The 24,432-nt window shown below is 43.0% G+C and overlaps 2 protein-coding genes across 2 annotated transcripts in view; both read left to right on the top strand.

Annotated features, from left to right (window-relative positions):
• LOC121719836 (noelin-2-like) overlaps nt 1–18,109 on the top strand; it is a 64,302-nt gene extending 46,193 nt beyond the window's left edge. The window contains exons 6-7 of the mRNA XM_042105631.1: nt 14,072–14,186; nt 17,526–18,109. Coding sequence (XP_041961565.1) covers nt 14,072–14,186; nt 17,526–18,109 — 699 coding nt within the window. The remainder of the gene's footprint in view (nt 1–14,071; nt 14,187–17,525) is intronic.
• The window catches only part of LOC121718035 (NACHT, LRR and PYD domains-containing protein 12-like), a 1,225,568-nt gene that overhangs the window by 788,265 nt on the left and 412,871 nt on the right, over nt 1–24,432 (top strand). The gene's annotated exons all lie outside the window — the stretch shown is intronic.

The raw sequence follows: 24,432 nt of genomic DNA, 5'->3' as shown, positions 1-24,432 counted from the left end.
GTCTACAAACAAGACCGTTTTAGTTATCAAAAGGTGGAAATTATAGCAGCAAATTAAGTGTGGCAGCAGTGGTTTAAGTGGGATAATGGACTCCACAGCGTTGAAGTATCAAAAGATAATGCATGAGGTGTAACAGATTTCCAGATTGAGGTGTAACAGATTTACCTCAACACTGTGGGGTCCATTACCCCTTACATATTATATTATACAATATTATATTTAAGCAATACGACACAAGTGGGAGTGGTACGAGAGTAGGCACGAGACCAACCCCACGACCCCAAGTTATCCAAAAACGTATCCAACATGGCGGAGCTAACTCTAAAATACCAGTATTTTTGTATTAACAAATAAATTCAGGGTTTGTGCCCTTATATTTCGTAAAAAAATAGTGAGAAACCAAAAAATACATCTGAGCTCATTTACAAATGAATGAGCACTGTCAGTTGCAACAGGTCTTTCAGATAATTCCTAGACTCTAGTGAAAGTGAAAGTCAGCAAGTAGCCGTATAATAAGCATGATCATGTATTGTCTCTGGTCATTATAAAAAAATACTGGCAGAAAATAAATGTTAAATAATAAAATAAAGACCGGCAGAAGATACATTATTATGTATTATTCCACTGCTTGGTTGAATTTCCCATTGTCCTACGTAATTTAGAACGACCATTAACCGTATGTTATCTGCATACCTATGAAGTAGATCCAATTTTTGGCCGTATCACACTTGTATATTAATTCGCCGAACTCGTTGTGAAGTTTAAATGAACTGTCACGTTGCATCCGAGCTGTAAAATGCAGACGTTCAGAACATTGCAACATTGTAGCATATGATGGAGGTGGCTTTTAGCTAGATGGATGACAGCAGGCTAAGTAAAAGCGATGTTTCAAAGCTAAAGTTCATCAGAATCTTGGGATACGCCCACTTGACAACGGGAGAGATAGAACTAACGACTGGCCTTTGGCCGTAGCAACCATCCATTTAGAACTAGTAACGGCAGTTTGTCTTGTGAGTTGAGAAATTAGTTGATATGTGTCGGAAGAAATTAGTTCTACAAACAAGACAGTTTTAGCGATTAAAACGTTTAAATTGTAACAGGAAATGAACACAACGCAAGTGGCAACAGTGGAATAAGCGGGATGAACAGACCACCGTGTCGTCCATTATCCCTTATTCATTATATATATTATATTATATTATATTATATTATGCTATTATATCATTGTCCAATGAGCAGATTTTATAGCAACAAGCTTTCATAGTCAAGACCCAAAGGGAAAACTCAAGCCAACAAGCCAATTGACCTGTCGCTAAGCGCCACCCTTGGAACGCTGATGAGCCAATGACGGTCAAGCCTCAACAGGACTCGGACATCAGCTCGGACAACTCCATAGGAAACAACACGGAGGAGGCATAAAATGACAAATGAATGGTTATTTATGGAGTTTATTAACTCAAAAAAACCCGACGGATAACCATGGTCAAACGTTTTGCATGGGGGACGTGTAATACTGATAGCCGGTACCCCGAGAGGCTAGAAAACGGGGTATATTTTCATCAACCTAACATATCTTAGCATCAATCTTCCACTAGCTAGCAAGCTAGCATTAACGTCAGTGGTTTTTGCACGGTGATTTGCACGGCTACTCGCCACAACTGCTTGTCACCATGTATGTATTCTAAAGTTTTGAATACACCCCTCCATAGCATAATTAAGTCCCTTTTGATAGCTTCTGGAGGAAAGTAAATCCTTTATCGTCCAAAACGTCCTCAAAGCCTGCTTTCATATACTGTCAGCTGCCATTGTCCACAATGTATTTTTAATTAAGTCTGGTTTGTTTGTCCGAGTTTTCACATGGTAACAATGGGGGGCGGAGCTTAGCGACAGGTCAATTCAGTGGCTTCTTCCGTGTTAACATGTTCTTAAAGGAACCAACAGGGCCTAGCATTTCATCCAGTGGCTTCTTCCATGTTACAGTAACATGTTCTTAAAGGAACCAACAGGGCCTAGCATTTCATCCAGTGGCTTCTTTCATGTTACAGTAACATGTTCTTAAAGGAACCAACAGAGCCTAGCAGTTCATCCAGTGGCTTGTTCCATGTTAACATGTTCTTAAAAGAACCAAGAGGGACTAGCAGTCCATCCAGTGGCTTCTTCCATGTTACAGTAACATTTTCTTAAAGGAACCAACAGAGTCTAGCAGTTCATCCAGTGGCTTCTTCCATGTTAACATGTTCTTAAAGGAACCAACAGGGCCTAGCAGTTCCTCTGGGTGCTTAAGAAGTGATGTGACATTTAGATCTCTCTTTGATACTTTTTGAGCTCAGCCGCAAGCCATTGGCTTTAAGGGCTTCTGAGGTTCAGAGACGGGAGAGACGTCTGCTGAGGGCACAAAGGAGCGCTTTCCATCAGTGTACCACCGAGGAAGGAGTGAAATGGAAAGGGAGGAGAGAAAGAGAGGGAGCGGGGGAGGGAGGGAGGGAGGGAGAGAAGGAGAGAGGGAGGGACAGAGGGAGGGAGGGAGAGATCAGCAGCTACAGCTCTACTGTCAGTCTAGGGGAGACAGCGGGATGAGAATGAGGAAAAGTGAGTGAATGAAAGTGTGAGAGAGAGAGAGAAAGGAAGAGAGAGAAAGAAAAAAGAAAGAAAGAAAGGGGGAAGAGAGAGGAAGGGATTTGGGATTCTATGTGAAGCCCAGGGGGATGAGAGTAATGATAATGGTAAATGAGGCAGAGAAAGATCGGGAAAGATAGAAGAGAAACATAGAGAGAGACTGAGTGAGTGAGTGAGTGACTCAGAGTGAGAGAAACAGAGAGAGAGAAACAGAGAGAGAGAGAGAGATTGGGGTGTATATGGCCTTGACGACAGGCACCAGAGGCAACAGACTACAACCAGAGAGGAGCACGTAGACAGAGGGTCAGAAAAGGATAAAAACAAAATCCTGTGTCACACGCTGGCTCACTCTACTGTGGACCAGGCAACCATCTGGCCTGTATCTGGACTGAAGTGGAGTTGGCCTCTATCTACTCCCGATCTGAAGTGGACTTGGCCTCCATCTACTCCCAATCTGAAGTGGACTTGGCCTCCACCTGGTCTGGATCTGAAGTGGACTTGGCCTCCATCTATTTCCGATCTTGGCCTCCATCTGTACTGGATCTGGTCTGGGTTTGGCTTGCATGTGGCCTGGATCTGGCTCCAGCATGGCTCAGCTCTGAGACAGATGTGCCAAATGTAGAGAGCAACATTCTAAACATGTCCCAGAGGCTTTTAGCAGCTGACAGGCCATCATGAGCTTATTCAGCCAGACTCACTGAATAGCCCGTCCATGCCCCCAGAGTTTATTTGTGCGCTTGTGTGTGTGTCTGTGTGTGTATGTGTGTGTGTATGTGTGAAAGAGAAAGATCATGTGTGCACGTTATTCAGCCAGATCCATTGAACAGCCCATCCACTTATCTTGTCTTTCTGTGGAACAATAGAGCCATCAGCTGAAGTGAAAAGAACTGATACATGCATGTTGTTATAGTTGTGATGTCACCCTCTTTTGCTACTTTTATTCTATATTCTATTTTTTCGATCACCCTCCACCCTCTCTGTCTCCCTCCATCTCTCTCTGTCCCTCTCTCTCCTCTTCTCATGTTCTATCTCTTTTTTCATCTCTCTTTCTTTCCCCCTCCTCTTGTACCCCCTTCTAGCTGTACCCTCTTACCTTAGCATGGTCCTTGCTGTCTCCATGGCTACAGTGTCGGAGCAATGGCCTGGCATGGCATTTATAAATTGTTCAACAGTGCGTGAGTTTGTGTGTGTGTGCGTGAGTTTGTGTGTGTGTGTGTGCGTGTGTGCGTGTGTGTGTGTGTGTGTGTGTGTGTGTGTTTGTGTGTGTGTCTGAAAAACAGAAAGAAAGAGAGTTTGTGTGCAACAACTGTTTTTGTGTCAGTGCCTTTGTCTCTGTTTGTGTGTGTGTCCCTGTTTGTGAGTCTAACAGTGTGTGTGTGTGTGTGTGTTTGTGTGTGTGTGTACATGACGTGTGTGTGTGCATGTGCATGTGTGTGTGTGCACGTATGTATATGGTTGTATGTGTGTGATGAGTTATTTAAGCGCAACTGTGCGTACGTGCGTGTGTGTGTGCATGTGCGTGTGTGCGACCCTGGTGCGTGCATGCTGCATGCTTGTGTGTGCGTGTCTGTGTGTGTGTGTTCGTCTCTCACATTGATTGATTCTATGTGATTTATTATTAATGGGTTTTACTGAAACTTCTAATTCCCTTGAGCCCCATCAAGTGTCTGTGTAACCTGTGAGATTCAGCCTCCCTCCCTTTTCATCCCTTCTTCCTTCCTCCCTTCTTCCTTCCTTTCTTTCTTTCTTTCTTTCTTTCTTTCTTTCTTTCCCTCCCTCCTTTCTGCTCTCCCTTTCTGTCACACACACACACACACACACACAGCACACACAGCAAAATAGCAAGATGCCATATTTCATGACTGAATTTTCTTTTCCCAGTAAACTCTCTCACTGTAATGCACATGTGCATGCACACTCTCAGTGGTCTTGATTGTGGTAAGCCTGCCAATCTGAAATTAGCAGACACACACCCCCACACATTCACATTCACATTCACAAATTGATCGAATCTAAATTGCTATAGTACATGCTTGCATATGCATGTGTGGACACATGGTTCACACACATACACAAAACCTCTGCTATACACCCATGAGTCAGCAAAGACTTGCACGTAAACAAATTCCAGTCATTCACACATACAGTCACACACACACACACACACACACACACACACACACACACACACACTTAGGTAGACACACACACAGAGGGAAGAGCGAGGAAGGGAGAGAGAGAGAGAGAGGGGAGGGAGAGAGAGGGGGAGAGAGAGAGAGAGGGAGAGAGAGAGAGAGAGGGAGAGAGAGAGAGAGAGAGAGAGAGAGAGAGAGAGAGGGGAGGGAGAGAGAGGGGGGGGGGGGGAGAGAGAGTGAGGGGAGGGAGAGAGAGGGGAGGGGGGGGGAGACAAGCGTCAGAAACGATAATCAGCTTGAAGAATTGGGGAGGATAGGAGAAGAGAGAGAGAGAGGAAGAGAGGAGCATGAGATCAAAGGAAATGCAGGATATGATGATGATGAAAGAGAAGGAGGAAGAGCATGAGAGACAAGAGAAAGAGAGGGGGAGAGAAAGAGAGGGGGAGAGAAAGAGACCTTGTTACTGATGGAGAAGGTGATGAGAATGCAAGAGAAAAAAACTGTGTCTGTGTGTGTGTGTGTGTGTGTGTGTGTGTGTGTGGTTGTCTGTGTCTGTGTCTCTGTGTGTGGTTGTCTGTGTCTGTGTCTCTGTGTGTGTGTGTGTGTCTTGATTCTATTGATCCTCTCCCCCCCCCCATTGAGATTAAAAAAGACACAGGCAGAGGTCAGGCAGTTAACACGAGACAAAACCACACCACACACCCAACCACAAAGCACCTCTTCAGCAGTAGAACATGTGCGTGTGTGTGTGTGAGAAAGAGAAAGAGAGTGTGTGTCTGTGCGTGTTTGTATATGTGTGAGTGTATGATCATGACTCATCATGACTGCGTCATGACTGCGTGCCTGTGTGTGTATGTGTGTGTGCGTGTGTGTGTGCATGTATGCGCATGCCTGCACATGTGTGTGTGCGTGTGTGTGCATGCCTGCACATGTGTGTGCGTTAGTGTGTGTGTATGTGTACGTGTGTGTGCATGCCTGCACATGTGTGTGTGTGTGTGCATGTGTGTGCATGCCTGCACATGTGTGTGCATTTGTGTGTATACGGTATGTGTGCGTGTCATGTCTGGTGTGTCAGTGTGTTGGCGTTACCAGTTGGGTTTGAATCATCGGAGACGTGTCGTGGAAAAAAACGGTCCATTTCCGAATCCAATGAGCAATTTATCACTTAACTACTTACTAATTCTCTGGAACTCTGGAACAAAGCGTCCGAAGGAGACAATGCAGACAGGAGATCTCTGAAGACTGTTGATCTTTATTCACCGTATTGCAGTGATAGTCCAGCCTAAACAATGTCCAGACCAGGTGTCAAGCAATAGGGTGATGTGAGATGTCATCAGCTGGAGCCCCCGATGAGATCTGACTAACAGGTGGCTGCGACCTATCTTTTATACTCCTTAACCTTGGGGTTGGGCCCTCTCGCCACCCTCGAAAGACACCTGTTGGCCTATCAGCATCCACCAAGGTTACGACTATTGGTGGAACCCATTGTCTCATCATGCATTAAATATATGCAAAACTGTCGTCTTCTGGGTTTTTCCCAGATTCTGTTTTTTCCAGTTGTAACAGGGCTTCTTATCTTGCCACCTGTTACTTGGCCTTCCTGTTACCACCATTACATCATCCAATTACATCATCCTCTCGCTCTCGACCATCTAGTTCACTGTGAACTCCTTCACCTCGACCATCTAGCCAGGTGTCACTGTGAACTCCTTCACCCCACTCCTTGACTGCTGGTCTGGTCTGTTTAAGATGTGTACAGGCCTTGAAGTCTCATAATAATTGCAGTATTATCAAAGTTTATAAAAACCATACATGCATCCGCAGTGATGTAGTACTCGAGACCGATTTCTGCTTTCTCGGACTCGACTCGGACTTGTTCCTTCAAAGACTCGGTCTTGACTCGGTCTCGGACCACAGTGGGAGGAGAAGGACTCGTAATTTCAGACCGAGTCCTCGAGACCAGCGCATTTTTTTATGTTCATATAAAAAAAAATGAAAATGAAATTTCACGGCGGCCAGGTCTTTGCCCCTTGCGTTGGCCTTGGTGCCCCCTTCTTTCAATATTCTGCTTTGCGTCCGTTTAATAGCGATTTTTATTTAGCCTATAGCCTGTCAAAATAATCTTAGTATCACAGCGCAAACTAATTCAGTTTTACACAGTGGAGAAAATGACAGCGCATGGCAAGACAGAAAGTGCGTCCAAACTCACCCATTCTTCTCAGTTGAAATACTCGCAATCGTTAAGCCTACTCATCACACAGACAAATGTATCGCATCACATGAAAGAGCTTTTTCTCATCTTTTAAACGATGTTAGCCGATAATTGCTGTGGTGAATGGTTCGCGAGAAAAGTAAATAATATAATTAAATTTAATCATAACGTCTACATAAGGTGCTATACCCATCTCCCCTACCCATTCATCTCGGTGGAATACTTCACAAACCCTTAGTTCAACACATGACAAACCATATATCAGAATAAACAGCAGACCTTACCAGAAATAAAGCAGTCCCCTGTACAGTAAGCCGTTCCAGAGTATTCCGGTTAAATTAAAAATGTAATCTGCAGCAAGGTCTACATTCATGTCTCCAACTTTGGTCTTTAGGTTTCAAAATGTGTTTAAATCGTTCTTCATGATTTCATAACAGGCCAAATACAAAATAAATGTTACAAATATTGCCTAGATATAGGGAAATATTCAAATCAGAGGATATACAGCTGAGTAAGAGTTTGTGAAAGGAGTCTTAATGATCAAAAAATGCTAAGCATGCATCTAGGCTATTTGAGTTTCTTAAAGCTGAGCTGTGCTTAAATTGTTCAATACATGATTCCATAACAGGCCAAATATAAAATAAATGTAAATATGAAATATAGCCTAGACATTTAAATATTAGATGATCAGATGATTTACAGTTCTATGTAATATGTCATGTTTCATGTTTTTGTAATGTTTTATACAGTGATGCAGGTCTACTGTAGCCTGACGAGCCAGACCCACATTAAAATGTAGGGTCTGGGCACTCACCGTTCGCAGTGCTCAGTCCGAGGGGCGGGATAATCAGTTGTCTTTCAAATTCCCTCTGCACGCAATAGGACAGCGGCAGCGCTAGGAGTCCCATGCGTTTCCCACCAGCGGAGCTAGTTGGCTAGTTCAAACGTTTGCCTACTTAATAAAAGCTTAACTCGTGTCACACTGTTCGCCAGCAGCAACATCCATCTTATTTGTTTTCAAGTAGCAGGGAATTCAAGCCAAACCGTTGCAACTCTGCCATCAATCATTATGTTAAGCCCACCTAACGACTCTATACACGATTTCATTGGCCTGATTAAGTTTCGATTTCTGGAGCTCACAAGCCAACGGAGAGTTGCTAGACTAGCCCTGGCAGCAAATGTAATTTGCGGCCGCTAGGGGCGCGTCTAGATTTCTAGGCTAGGTCTACTGCTGTGAATAGGCTAAATACAACTTTGATTATTTTTATAGCCTACTACTGTATAGTTAACTTTGGCCTTGGTGCCCTGACATGTGGCCTTTGTGCCCCCCACCAAATATGCCCAACTGAAGGCCAAATGGCCTTGTCCCTAAAATGGTGAAATTCCAAGCCTGGGCCTAACTGTTGATTATTAATTGGGGTGATATTAAATCATGAATATGAAAACTGACATGTTTTTATGGTCTTGGTCTCGACTCGGTCTCGACTCCTAAAGGACTCGGTCTCGACTCGGACTTGCTTCCTCAAAGACTCGGTCTTGACTCGGACTCGACTGTATTTGAAAACCAATGGACTCGGTCTCGACCCTTCAAAGACTCGGTCTTGTCTCGGACTCGGCATAGGCGGTCTCGTCCCCATCACTATGCATCCGTTAACCCTTAGAACCCGATTGATGCAAAGTGCGTCAAAAAACACACCCTTTCTTCTATGTTACATTGCTCCGGAACTGTTCATTGCAGCGAGATGAAACCTTTATTGCGTGACAGAGCAGAAGCGGGGCTTTCCAAAGAGACTACACACTTGTCTGTACGATCAAGTATGAAAATTAAAAGAAATCATGAAATTAAATAAAATTGCATCATATTTAAAGTCTATATTTCTCTGCGTTCACCTGCGCACCCATTACTCTTGTTTGAATTACTCGCGAACCCGTGATAGTATCGATATGGCAAGCATATCAGATGAAAGAGGACACTTAGAGCTGTCATGTGATACCAAGTACATCCTTCTGGGTTATAAAACAGAAGTGACAGCAAAATAATAACTTCATATAGCTGGACTTACCCCACGTTTTTGTCTGTTCTTGTGGCAAAGCATGTTTATAATCCAACGCTATCGTGTGTTTCTCTATGGCAAAGCATGTTCATAATCCGGTTTTGAGATCCTAGTAAATTCCTGCATGGCATCCAATTCAAGGCTCACATTCCATCCCAATTTGTTCAACAAAGAAACACCTTTTTTGCCTTTACTTTGTTCATGGCAATCCAGTAAAAAGTTGAGAATCATTACACCATAGGAAAGCAGGCTAACACGCAACCTCGGGTCAAGTCATGTCAGATCAGTTCGTGTCACAGATATGGAGCGCAGAAAAGGTCATTTTTCAACACTAAATAAAAAATGGCATTTATTTCCGTAAATCACACACCACATATTTCTGTAAATTGCTCAGCCCCAGAGTATCCCTCCAACATATTAAGTCATAGAAATCCACCACAGACGCTAGGCTCATCAAGATGAGTCTAATTATCTGTAGTGCACCACCTTGGAAACAAAAATAACACAACCAGCATGAAAACACAAGGCAACATCGAGTCAGCCAGAGTCAGCATCTGCATTTAAAGAACTCATCAGTGTCCTTGCTGATTCATAGTTTGCATCCCAGTCATTATTTATGTATTTACTGTACTTATTTATTTATTTGTTTGTTTACTTATTCAAAAGAGAGATAGTATTTTAGTGTTCCAGTAGGACTAAATGGTTCTCCTAGTTCACAGCTATAGGCCTACCGTTTAAACTTCAATACGAAAATAGAAACACTTTGACATCTGCATGTAAGCATCCCGAGTAGGTTGTATACTACACACAGACATAAATAATTGTAATTATTTAAGATTAGATTGTTGCACCATGCAATAATTTTTTGCGGTGTCACTTAAGAACACGTTTGAAAATAAGAAGTCGAGTAAGAAAGTGAGGAAATGTGTAGGCTTAGATTTTGATGCAGTACAGACTAAACCACATGTTCCTTTCTCTGCTTTTACCTCATAGGCCTAATAAATAAATAAATAGCCTTCACTTGGCAAAGATAATGGCAAACTAATCTGGCAACGTCTCGTTTCATAACTGGATTTAATTTGTGTCCGCTTTCATCACATTATTATGACCATTAAATGTAGGTTATAGGCCTACTATTTTGCACGCTAAAATCTGATTCATCGGGTAAACACAATAAAGAATGGGAACGTAAGTTGGATTATGTATTCTAAGTTGTAATTCCTCTGTATGTCCTGTTAGTGACCTCAGTGAGAAGTACTGTTAAGACGCTCTTAGCCGGTAACGAGAACTCTGGAGCACTCGTAGATCTACGAGTGTTTTCATGACGCTCTTAAGCTACGATGGTTTTGGGAAACAGTCGGCAAATCTTAAAACGTTCGTAAGAGGGACTTTACGACGCTCTTAGGCTTAAGATGCTTTCGGGAAACTGGGCCCTGGTCTTTATCATTTTTCTGCATGGGTATCAGAGTGTTATTTGATGATATCACTTATGACCAAACAAGTACAAATAATGTTGTCATATACTGCTCTTTCTCTCTTGAAATGCCCTACTTCCATGTTAGTTTTTCCGCTCTTTCCTTCCTGAGGATGGTTTGTAGTGCTAGGTTTAATCAATCTATCAAATCATAGAGATATTGCTTATTACACATTGTTGAAGTGGATGTGCATATCTTTTTTTTTTCTAATTTTCCCCTCCTAAATCATCTGGGGGGCTGTATGAAACCTCGTGGTGGGCCTGATCTGGCCCCCGGGCCTTATGTTTGACACCCCTGGTCTACTTATATTACTGTGTGCCTTTAGACTAGATGAAGATAGGGCTGGCTGTGTGTGTGTGTGTGTGTGTGTGTGTGTGTGTGTGTGTGTGTGTGTGTGTGTGTGTGTTCGTCTCACCCTGGATGCCACTCAAGGTGAGGGTAAACTTTCCACATAGTTTTTTCTTTCCCTTGTCAATACTGCCCAGCCAGAAATAAGACAAAAAAGATAGACCTATATTGGGCTGTGTGTGTGTGTGTGTGTGTGTGTGTGTGTGTGTGTGTGTGTGTGTGTGTGTGTGAAAAGAGAGACCCATCTTGAGCAACTGAATTTTGGCCAAAACCACAAAAGCCATGGTGGCCATCTTTAAAGTCAGTTTGAAAGTCATCACACTCAAAATAAGTATCCTCCTTTTAGAACGATAAAAGAAAGTGCTGGGTTCTTTTAAATGGATCAAAGACAGACCATGTCCATCCCAGACTGATCAAAGACAGACCATGTACATGTTGGTTTTTTTCTCCCAGTGTCTATGCTATACTATGCAAATTAATTTGATGACTGTTCTATACATTATGCATACATGCATTAAAAAAATAATAATTGAATTCATGAAAATTAAGATTTTGTGTTACCATACCACTTGAGATGTGTTTTTTATATTTTGTTATAGTCTTTTGATTGGGTAAATTAGATTCACTTCGGTGTACATTAACTTTGCACTTGCAATGTTTTAATATGTAATTTTTTTGTATATAATCATGCATATGCTGCAGACATTTGAGTTGCAAGCCTTTGTCCAAAGGAAATCCAATCTGCATGAAACACAGGTGATCCATAACTCCGATAGTGCAGTTCACTCAAAGAGGACATCTTCCTTTTGTCAGCATATGACATTACTTCAGATCCATTTTGTATGAGAAGTCTTTTCCCAGTGCCAAAGTGAAACGATAGAAAGAATTAGATTGCAGAAAGAGAGAATGGGGGGGGGGGGATCAAATCATCTAATTGGCTTGTTTATGTCAACGAGCACACAACAACATCGGAGTCTCTAAATCGCTTTCCTCAGCACTTGGCTTCCACATCAGACACTAGCAAGTAAGCAAAACCAATTTGAGCATAGCGCGCAGCACAGCCCAAATAAACTTCTCACTCTAGCATCTCCTCCCTGGCAGCCTTTCAAAGAAATAGATCACAGCCGCTTTCAATTTTGCCTTTGTCGAGCTGTTGCAAACGTGAGAGACATCCTGTATGCTACTGTTGATTAAAATATACCCCGTTTTCTAGCCTCTCGGGGTACCAGCTATCAGAATTACATGTCCCCCATGCAAAACGTTTGACCATGGTTCTCCGTCGGGGTTTTTTGAGTTAATAAACTCCATAAATAACCATTAATTTGTCATTTTATGCCTGCTCCCTGTTGTTTCCTATGGAGTTGTCCGAGCTGATGTCCGAGTCCCATTGAGGCGGGACTGTCATTGACTCATCAGCGTTCTAAGGGTGGCGCTTAGCGACAGGTCAATTTGAGTTAGGTACCCTAGAGTTAAGGTAATTTGTTTCATGTTCCATTTTATACATTTGGATTTTCATTAACTATCAAATTGCAATATGTCTCTTGGATCTTGAGATGGTATTCAGTCGTCAATCCTTTGGCTTTTATGTTCTTCTCAAACACACTCACTCTCTCTCTCTCTCTCTTTCTCTCTTTCTCTCTCTCCCTCTCTTTCTCTCTCTGGTTACAGCACCCGTAAAATAATCGGGTCCTCTTTCCCAAGGGGACCCGGGTCCTTTCCTAATCCCACCCCATCTCTCTCTCTCCCACTCGCTTCCTGTCACTATCTCCACTGTCCTGTCAATTAGAATAATAAAAGCCCCAAATATATATATAAATATTATACTAATATAAATATAAAATATCATAATTTACTGTATACTTTATATAAAAGGCATAAAAGCATAAAAGTTACCAGCCTCCTGATCAACAGAATTTTTCAGTCTACAAAAATGCATTCTATCGCCTACCTTTTCTAAAATCCCTCAGGCAGGCTTTTGCCGCTATAATAAAAACTCTCTCCATCCCTCCCTCTCTCTCTCTCTCTCTCTCTCTCTCTCTCTCTCTCTCTTTCATGTTCCTTTGTGTCTGCAGCTAGGTCTTCCCTCTCTCTGCATGGTCTGACCTGTTGAGATGAGCTCTCAAGTTGTTTCTAAGATGAATAAATGTAGCAGGAAAATGCTGCATTTCTCTTCCATTTTCTGTCCGTCTCAGTAAAAATTTGTTCATTATTATTATTTTGTCATTCATATGCACTTGGTTTCCTGCATCTGAATGGGTCTGTCTGTGATGTTGGGGGAGCTGAGTTCTGTCTGAAAAACACCTGTTCACCTGTGCTCTCTCTCCCTCTCTCTCTCTCTCTCTCTCTCTCTCTCTCTCTCTCTCTCACCCTTACCTCATCCTTTGCTACCTGCCTCTTCATCTCTTTTTCATGTTCTTCCTCTCTTCATCCTTCTATTATTTTCCTACTTTTTCTTCTTTCTCTCTCTTCTACTTATCAACGTCTTTCTCTTCTTCCTCTTCCTGTGTTCTTCTACCTGTCTTCTTCTTCTCCTATCTGTTCTTCTTCTTCTCCTATCTTTTCTTCTTCTTCTCCTATCTGTTCTTCTTCTTCTCCTATCTTTTCTTCTTCTTCTCCTATCTGTTCTTCTTCTCCTTCTATCTTTTCTTCTCCTCCTTCTATCTTTTCCTTCTATCTTTTCTTCTTCTCCTATCTTTTCTTCTTCTCCTTCTATCTTTTCCTCTTCTCCTATCTTTTCTTCTTCTCCTTCTATCTTTTCCTCTTCTCCTATCTTTTCTTCTTCTCCTTCTATCTTTTCTTCTCCTTCTATCTTTTCTTCTTCTCCTATCTGTTCTTCTTCTCCTTCTATCTTTTCTTCTTCTCCTTCTATCTTTTCTTCTTCTCCTATCTTTTCTTCTTCTCCTTCTATCTTTTCCTCTTCTCTTATCTTTTCTTCTTCTCCTTCTATCTTTTCTTCTTCTCCTATCTTTTCTTCTTCTCCTTCTATCTTTTCCTCTTCTCCTATCTTTTCTTCTTCTCCTTCTATCTTTTATTCTTCTCCTATCTTTTCTTCTTCTCCTTCTATCTTTTCCTCTTCTCCTATCTTTTCTTATTCTCCTTCTATCTTTTCTTCTTCTCCTTCTATCTTTTCTTACTATTCTTCTATCTTCTCTTCTTCCTCTTCCTGTGTTTTTCTACCTGTCTTCTGCTATCTTCTTCTTCATCTTCCTCTTCCTCCTCCCCCTCCATCAGGTCTGGTCAATGGATGGCTACTTCAAAGGCAGACGGGTTCTTGAGTACCGAACCATGGGCGACTTCGTCAAGGGACAGAACTTTGTGGTGCACGTGCTGCCGTATCCCTGGGCAGGTACTGTAACATCTGTGAGATTCACACCACTTTACTGACTAACGCTTAAATCGGTGAACCCAACCAGGAGCAATGCTGCATTAATCAAGAGAATTATTACTTACTTTTTCCCTGTGTGTGTGTGTGTGTGTGTGTGTGTGTGTGCGTATGTTTGTGTGTATAAATATGTGTTGTCTGTGTGGGCCTTTGTACATTTGTACAATTGTACATTGTACATTTGGATACAACTTATGTTACAATAGCCACAATCAGGTGTTCACGAAGCAGAACAGGTGTTCACGAGGCAGAGCTAGGTAGAGAGGAGACGAGGCTGAGAACACACCTGACCATGCTAACAGTGTGTAGGTGGCGGCCCAGATAGCAATGGAATGTACCTGACCCAGTTAGCAGCACCCCTGGGTGGACCGAGTTCAGTTCAGGTGAGCTCAGAGTTGCTGACTGAGTCTAAGATTGTTTGTAGTGAGTCTCGATGAGCTGACGTGAGCTAGCCTGAATGAACCCAGAGAAACCTGTTAGCAAACTTGAATTTGCTCTGCAGGTCTGTCTGGAAAGGATTCCATTGACACCCGTTTCCGAACTTCCCATTTTTTATGACTTTCAGGGGTGAAATTAGACTTAAATAGGTGCATTAAACACTTACCGGATCATTTCAGAAGTGCAGCAAACTCATCCTTCTTGTAAATGAAGGTTTTAAAGGAACCATATGTAAGATTGTGGCCAAAACTGGTACTGCAATCACTTTCAAAATACTGAAGAGCGGTGTATCCCCTCCCCCTCCCCCTCCCCCCTGACTCGAGGTTGCACACGCGGATGGCGAAACACTACTGACTTCGTGATTAGTAGATAGATGGAGGGTGGCGCATCAGTTCAAAACACAACATGACATGACAAAACACAACATCAACAACAGTTGTGGGCTGCAACTTCACTTTTTAAATGACAATATCCTGGCTGGACTACTGTTGTCAGTGATATAAGTATTTGAAATGAACATGATTTCTTAATGTCTAGTGACATATCAGGGGCATTTTATGATTAATTGAAATATTTTTCTTACATACGGTTCCTTTAAATGCAGCTGTGTTACTCAATTCCAAAAAAAATACATGTCCATATTTATTTCAATCTGTCACCAACCATCAGCAAAGGCATTGGTTGTGTTGAATGCACACGGTTGTGATTGGATCCTGGGGGTTTTGGTAATTTGGAAACAGGCATAAATGGGATCCTTTCCAGACTCACTTGCAGAGCAAATTCAAATTTGCTAATAGGTTTGTCTGGGTTCACCTACACTGGCTAGAAGTGAGGACACTTTTAATTCGTAAAAGTACAATTATATCTTATTTGTAATACATATTTGTCATGTGTCAGTTGTATCTCATATGTAGAAAGATAAACAGGTATGTACAGGATAGTGTAGGAAATTCAGGAATAGAAAAGTATCATGTTATTTAACTCATATCAAGAGATACAGAATGGTCAGTTGAGCTCAGGTGTTCTGTGCACACTAGGTACAGTATGTGTAGGCTGACGCTGCAGCTAGACTCTCTGCAGGTGTCCTGATTCCCACATCGTTAATCCGTTCACACCCTCCATTCCTCGTCTCCTTGCCACAGCTATCAGAATGTAAATATAAATATAGCATACATATTCAAGGAAAGCAGCCCCCTCCATAAATCTGTAGCCAAGAGCAAAAAGAGGACCTGCCGCAAACCCAGTTATTGAATAAGGGAAAATATTCGAAAGACCAAGGATCCTAATGTAAACAGAAGGCAAAGGGCATGAATGCACACACTTCACACTTCTATCCTCAGGCAAAATAATTCATCTCACTCACACTCACCATTTTCTTCCACTTCATGCGTCTGTTTTGGTACCAGGTCTTCACCTGAAGTTGACTCAGGCCCAGAGACTGAGCTAAATCCAATCTGCAGGCAAAAGAAAGGAAAAGGAAAATATTCGAAAGACCAAGGATCCTAATGTAAACAGAAGGCAAAGGGCATAGGAAGGCTGTCGTGTAATAGTGAAGGCATCGTTGAGCCTGGCATCTTTGACCCGCTGATGTCTGTACTGATTTCTACCTGATTTCATTAGGTTGTTAATTTAGCCTGAGTTAGACTTTTAGACTTTACTCTTTGCATAATTATATAATTTAAATGAGGGCCATTTGTCTTTCTCCAGCATTTTTCCTCTTTCCGTAGCTGGGTTTGCGGCAGGTCTTCTTGCTCTTGGCTGCAGATTTATGGAGGGTGCTGCCTTCCATGAATATTTATTCCATGCTATGTCTAACACTCTGATAGCTTCTGCAACTCTAGAGTTGGAATAGACTCAGACAAAAAACATTAGAATTCCAAATCAGCCAGACTGTGTCGGCCAATCAGGAATTGGCCAAGGACTCCAGGCCTTTTTATGCTGGTCAGTCGTTCAATTTAGTTAGTATAATTGGCAAGTTATCGTTATTTGAGCACAGAAAAAGCTCACTTTAAAGGGGCTTTTGCTTGAAATAATCTAGTGTGGCTGGATATGAGCCTGTGTGGTGGTGGTGTGTGCTACTCATGGTGAGGGATGTTCGTGAGTTACTTCTAGGGATTGTGTTCTCTTAACTGTTGGTGAGTTACTTCTAGGGATTGTGTTCTCTTAACTGTTTGTGAGTTACTTCTAGGGATTAGGTTTTCTTAACTGTTTATAAATTACTTCTAGGGATTAGGTTTTCTTAACTGTTTATAAATTACTTCTAGGGATTAGGTTCTCTTAACTGTTTATGAGTTACTGCTAGGGATTGTCTTCTCTTAACTGTTTATTGTGGCTTCTCAAGCTGTGTACAAGTTGGAACAACTGATGAGCAAAATGACTGTATTTGAGAAGCCCATTCTCAAAATACAAAGATTTTGGAAAGAAAACAGTTCAGTTGGTGGTGTCACAAAGTTATAGTTAGATATATTTTCCCATTTTACCTTTACTTCATCCTGTTTCTTCCTGTCTTGTTTCTATCTTCCTCCGTCTTTCTGTTTCTTTGTCTCACCCTCCTGCCTCTCTTTTCCTTCTCTACTCCTGTCCCCATTTCTCACTTTCTCTCTCTTTCTTGACGTCTTTCTCCCCCTACTGTCTCTCATCCTTCATCTTTCTCCTACTCTCTTTCTTTCCTTCTTTCTGTCCCCTTGTATTACTTCTCCTCTTTCTATATTTGTTTCTTTTTCTCAATTCCATCTATCTCTCTCTCTCTCTCTCTCTCTATCTCTCTCTCTCTCTCTCTCTCTCTCTCTCTATCTCTCTGTCTCTCTGTCTGTATTTCTTCCGCTCTCTTTCTATCTCCCTCTCTCTATCCCTTCATCCCCCTAGGGACGGGCCACGTGGTGTACAACGGCTCCCTCTACTACAACAAGCACCAGAGTAACGTGGTGGTGCAGTACCACCTCCGCCAGCGCCGCGTGCTCCTGCAGCGCAGCCTCGCCGAGGCCGGCTACAACAACACCTTCCCCTACTCCTGGGGCGGCTGGTCCGACATCGACCTCATGGCCGACGAGACCGGCCTGTGGGCAGCCCATTCCAGCCTGTCGCGCGGCGGCAGCCTCACCCTGAGCCGCCTGGACCCGGGGACGCTGGAGGTTCTGCGCTCCTGGGACACGGGCTTCCCGAAGCGGAGCGCCGGAGAGGCGTTCCTGATCTGCGGCACGCTCTACGTGACCAACTCGCACCTGGCCGGCGCCAAGGTGCACTTCGCCTACCACACGTCCACGGGGAGCTACGAGTACGCCGACGTGGCGTTCCACAACCAGTACGCGCACCTGAGCATGCTGGACTACAACCCGCGCGAGCGAGCGCTCTACGCATGGAACAACGGCCACCAGGTGCTCTACAACGTCACGCTCTTCCACGTGGTGCACGGCGGAGGAGGCGGGGGAGGGGGGCCCGGGGAGGCGTAGATGGAGATGAGTGGATGTGGGGGGGGGGGGGGGCGTAGATGGAGATGAGTGGATGTGGGGGGGGCGTAGATGGAGAGGGGAGGACGTGGGGGGGTGGAGAAAGGTCCAAAGTTGGACAATGGGTGGGATGACCGGGGGTAACTGATTTAGAAATACCATCTCCTCTCTACCGTATGAACTGGTACAGCGACCATAATGGCTGGATAGGGGCCTGGTTTTCTCTGAGGTGTGATTGGGGTTGTAGTTTGGGTTGTGATGAAAGTGGGCAAGTGTCATGAGGCTGAGGTGTGTGTGGGAGGGTGGGGGTGGGTGGGGGGGGGGGGGGGGGGGTCCAACCGTAATCTATCCAATGAATTGTTTGAGGAATACAATGGACTGAGATGTCATGCTAGTTTAATATTGTTGTGGTAAGACTGCAGCATGTCACTCCAGATCCAGGATCTGTGGAATATAAGGGGAGTGCCAGATGGATTCAGATTTCTTTCCCAATGTGTTCTTCAAGTGAATCCAGACTGAGCTCCAGATTTGGTCCAAAATCAACAGAGACACTGATGCCACAGGCTGGTGAGGAAGTTGGGATTACCTTCTTTTGGGGTTGAGGTGGATGGTGGATTAGGGTCTATGAAATTAGGTCTATGAAATTTGGGGCAGCCGCATCATGACCCCAGAGATCCCTACCCCTTTGGGGCAGGTTAGGAGAAAGAGCCTTGGAGAAAGAGGTCAGAAAGAGCTTTTGTATCTAAATCCATGTCAAATCCTGTAGTACCAGATTTGGCCCACCAGGTGCTCCACAACATCAGCCCCTTCCTCTACTTTGTCTGCTGTTGTTGGGTAGTTGTGGGCAGGAATGTTGGAGTGAAGGAGGTAGAGGAAGGTGGGGTTGGGGATTGATCATTTGAAGTTCAGTTTGGTTTGGGGTGGATACATCGAAGATTCAGAAGTCCAGTGCTGATGGATTACTGGGACATCTGTGGAAAATGAGAAACATGTGGACATGCGTTCAGATTTAGAACTCAGACTTCATTCGCTGGGTTGTTAGGGCAGCACAATATCCATTTGCTGGGTTGTTGGGGCTGCACAATAGTTTCAGGTTCACTCAGTATTCCTCATGGCAGAACCCAGATAGTGGAAGAGTCTAGATTTGGGTCAGACTTGGGCAAGGTCCAGGGTTCGCGATATCGCGGATCCAAGATGGAAGCATCTGAAGCAACACACTGGATACACATTGTGGGAGGCTAGGGGCTAAGAAACTGTTGGACAAACTGGACAGTGAAAAGGGGAGGCTGAAAAGACTGTATATGTTCAAGCCTACCTGAATCAGGTTGACTGTTCCGCTCCCTGGAGTGGAAAAGCAAGATGAGTCATCTAAAGAACCGACAGCACACAGCTGTGAACACTAATAAATAGGTATACAAATGGGACACTCCTCAAGAGAACGTCATAAACTTCAAATGATGTTGGTGGTGTTGGATGGTGTGTGTGCGTGTGTGGTGGTGGGGGGGGGGGTTGGGTAGGGGGGGGGGGGTTCTGTCTACTGCATACGTGAAACCTGTATGGTGGACTTTTCATGTTGGACATGTTTGAATCATCAATTCACTGGACATAATCACTTAGCACTGTGCACTCTTGGTTAGGGGAACAGGGTGGGGGTGGGAGTCATGGGTCATGCGATGAGTTGGATTGGTGTAAGGTGCTGACAGGAGAAAAGGATTTCTATTGCAGCTACTACATGGACCAAGCCCACATCCAAACACTTTATTGGACAGTTTCCCACATGTGAATTAAACCTATTCCTACACAAAAAGCTTTTTTCAATGGAGATTTCCACTGAAGTTTTCTCTTAAAGTGGGGGCTAAAACGGGGATCCCATCGACCAGCGACAATTAGCATTTTTTTCTATTGTTTGCTATGGTTCGGTCCAGTCCAGCACTAGCATTGAATTTGGTTAAACTTTGTAAAACATAACACTCGGCTCATCAATGTCATCTTGATGTGTCCTAGGAACAATTCAGGTATTTCGACCAATAAAAAAAACTATTATAGGGGTGGGACATTTCTTTCCATTGCAAATAAATTAGCACTTAACATTATTTAGTAACCAGATATAACTTTGTATGAATTAATCAGTCTGAGTGTTGCATGCCACTACCACTTCAGCATTACATTATCATCCCCACATAAGATTAACCCTTAAAGATGTGGGTTTTTGAACATTCTAACATAAGATTCCGTTCCGCAACAATTAGGGGTGTGAATCTCTCATGTAAAAGACGATACGATTCGCATCTAGATACATGGGCACGATTACAATTCGAAGAAAAGATACATGTTCATAAAAAACGATTCAGTACGATTTGATGCGATGCGATTCGATGCAATTCGATGCAGTTCAAGAATGGAAAGCATTCTGAAAGATTTTTTATCATTTGCTCAAGGTGCACATTCATTTTATATTATCAGTTATCATGGTCATGGTTGTCAATTAGGCAAAAAAATGTGTGAATATGATTATCTAAACTGAGGTTTGTTTCATATACTGTATTGAAATGAAAAAATAATAGTCTACAGTACATTTCAGTCAAACACAGCAGCCAAATACAACATTTTTTTTAATAGACTTTATAGATTTTATATCTGATTGTTTTCATGGAGCTGTAGCCTCATTGAGGTAAGACAACACCGAAATAAAATAAAACAGTGCTTAAGACACTCTTGGCCTTTTCTCATATAGCCTACAAGAATAAAATAGGCCTACATATCAATGAACTCTCTGGGTTTATTTTGTTCCAACGGTAGACCTAATGCAGAAACCTATAATGCCACAAGTCTGAGTGAATATGAACAAAATAATTGGCTAATAATGTGTGCATCGTTTTAGCAAGGGCCAAATTATTATTTAACATTAAGGAAATCCCTTCATCAAACGTAAGGCTATACTCTACAGACTATCGTTGCTGTTTAGTGTTTAATTTCGCGCTGGATTTTGAAAAACAAAAGAGTAAAAACTGTAAAACAAACGACCGAGTGCGAGTTGTCACGTGCTTAAGTTGCAGTAGATGTATGGGTAATGAGGTCATTTGACAACTTTGGGCAATGAATGTAGCCAAAAACGAACTGCATTACCCACAATTCCGTGCCACGTATAGTTTCAAAACCGGACGTGGGATGAACGCGCTGCTTGGAACGTAAATGAGAGTCTGAGCGAGCAGAAAAGGTTGTGAACCAATTCGTAATAAGTAAATCGATATAACGACCGGTTCATTTCAGTTTTATTCCGATGCGGGACTTCACGTATCGATATAGCCGTATCTTACACGTTAAAAACGGATACCGATACGTATCGGTTAATCTTTACACCCCTAGCAACAATTCAAGGTTCTAAAATTCTATGTTGAATTCAATGAACCCAGATATTCTTCATTTTCCACCATTCCCGTCACACCGGTGTGATGGTACACCTTTAAGGGCTAGTCTTACTCCGTGTACAGACAACTGGCCCCATATGTTTCATAATTACCATACATTAACTTTTTATTTGAGAACTCAAAGGCCGAGCAAATCCTTCAAGAATGATAACAGCTTTAACCTGTTGAGGAGTGAATTATTTTCCTGGTTCCTTCTAGAATTCTACGCAAACAATCTATAGTTTCAGTGTTCCTTATACAGTCTATGGGGAAAATCTCTGAGGGTAATTGTAACATCATAATGTGGAACTCTCGGTTCGCAAACATTCTAATCACATATTTGTGACCGAACTCCTCAACAGGTTAAGAAATATAACAGCTATTTATAGGTGTGGTAGTGGTTAGGGAATTGGGTGTTCTACCAGAAACCAGAAAGTGATTGGTTTGATTCCCAGCTGCTACTGTGGTAACGCTTAGCCCAGAGTTGCATCAGGGTGAGATGGAGAGCAAACTTCTTCAAGCTAAACTGCTGCAGCTCAAACCACCAAAAGAACTGACACGCTGATGACACGAAAAAAGGGCAGTGTAGTACTTCTTTGGATAAAACTGTCTGTTAAATGAACAAATGTGGAAATGATGGCAAGCTGCAACCAGGGAGGGAATAAGAGGGGTGGGAAGCAGAGGGGTAACAGAGCAAAGGGGTAAAAAATTAATTGAACAGGAAAGTGCTCAGTACTGATGAAAATCATCACTCAAACAAACGAGAACCCATAAAAGAAATGACTGTGTTTTTCTTTCTGACGGGAGAAGGAGGGTAACAGGATGGAAGTTGGAGGGCGGGGCTTCCTTCCTCTGCTGAGCCACCGCATACCGGAGTGCACACCACACACACACACCGAGAGAAATCAAATTAACACATCAAAGGGTGAGGCGGGTACTCCAGAGACAGAGGGGAAGAGGAGACCAGGAGAGATAGAAAGATGAGAGGTAGAGGGAGAGAATCCGTCAGGGAGCGAGAGAGAGAGAGAGAGACAGTGAGATTAGAGGTAGAGAGAGAGAGAGAGCGTCCATCAGGGAGAAGAGAGGGGAAGTAGTGAGAGGTCGAGAGTTTGTCAGGAAAAGGAGGAGAGAGAGAGAAAAGGAGATGAGAGGAAAAGAGAGACAGAGCCAGTGTGGAAGAGAGGGAAAAGGAACACTAGATAGACTATGAACGTTTCTGTAAGAGACAGAGAGAGGGCATCAGAGCAAGCAAGAAAGAAAGAAATGCAACTTTCTCTGCATCAGTGCTTCATCTGTTTTTAACCTCAGACCAAGCAGGAGGCTTTTTCTTGAGCTCCGCAGAGGGGCCACAAACATTTTTTATAAATGAAAAAGAACTTTCATCTTCTCCCCATAGAAGGACCCTTAATGTTCCTCCTGGAACCCTGTCATGATGGAGCTTTTGCCAGAGCCCATTTGGAACTGGTTTCGGCTTGGCTCCGAGATCTATAGCTGCATTCATCTCGAAATAACCCTCTTCAGGAAGACAGAGAATTTCATCCTGAGGGATTTTTTTGTGTGCTGAGTTTGCAACTGGATCAAGACTGTATCTGGCGATTACTAAGATAAAAAGTGTGTGTGTGGAGGGGTAGGGGGTCAAAATCTAAAAGACAAGAAGGTCAAAGACTGCTGTTTACATTACTAGAAAAAAAAAGCTTTGAAGTAGGCTTCAAGTTGGTGTCCACAGGCAAAAGATTGTTGATGTTTATTATGCTTCTCCAGTTGATGCCTTTTAATGCAGTAATGGACATTTGCATTTGAGTCTTTAAAGTTTGTTTGCCCCAACGTGCCATTTTGACCCAACATTTGCCACTTTCATTCACCATGTGGGCTCCAGCAGGGGTAGCATGTGACCACCACATTGCAGTGACATAGACAAAGTGGAAAACAGGGTGATTTTGTTCCTTTCTGTGCTATGTCCATGTAGTAGCTAGCAAGTGGGTGCTGTCATCTCAGAATTGCACACTCCTGCACACTCAACAGAGTGGTCGGCCAGCAGAACGAGGGGTCACGGGCAGGTGCAAATGTTGTGGGAGGGTACTCGGTGGCAAGACCTCTACGCATTTGTATGACGTGCGGTGTAATTCGAGTGTGTGTTTTGAAGACTGTCCACCGGAGGAACAGCTAGACACTGTAACACAATGAATGTCTGTCTACATTGTGAGATTGTGTCACACATCGCCTGACTGACAAGGTTGTTTGGGCATTTCGTATCTGTTTGGGATGGGGTTGGGGGGGTGTAGGGAGGGAGATGTATTTTATTTTTGAATTTTGCTTATTTAACTGTTTAACATTTATTTATTTGCTGAGGTTGTTTACATATTGATGAGTGGTACGTAGGCATGGTTGTGTTTTTTTATGTTTTTTTGTTTAGCTCTGATCTGTGACAAGAGATGAATAAATCTATGACATTGTTACGCCTTGATGGAAGGATATGGTGTTTGTTTGTTTGTTTGTATCCGTGCCATTGCCGTTGCCGTGGCGGCTAATGCCTCAAAAGACAGGGGTGGGAAAATGGATAGAGAGAAAAATAAAAAGAGAGATCAGAATACCAGGAATGCACAATAGAGAAGGACAAAGGGAGTGAGTAAAATGATATGACAGAGGGAGAGAAAGAAGGGAGAGACAACATTAATCAAGTGTGGAAGATGGAGGGATGATGGTAATGTGGATGAGAGCATAAAGGTAAAAAAAAAGAAAACAATTAAAAACAGGTGGGAGTCGTAATCTCACCAAAGGTGACAGAGGATGGTGTCTCTCTCTCCCTCTCTTTTTATTTTTAAAAGTAAAGGGTTGAAGAGAGATGAGAGAGGAAGAGAAAGAGGGGCTGCATTCACTAATAGGTTATTTGTCAGAGCAGCGTACCACACCAACCCCTCC

Source organism: Alosa sapidissima, chromosome 9, assembly GCF_018492685.1.
Source record: "Alosa sapidissima isolate fAloSap1 chromosome 9, fAloSap1.pri, whole genome shotgun sequence".
Lineage (NCBI taxonomy): Eukaryota > Metazoa > Chordata > Actinopteri > Clupeiformes > Clupeidae > Alosa > Alosa sapidissima.
This window is presented reverse-complemented; position numbering and strand designations above follow the sequence as displayed.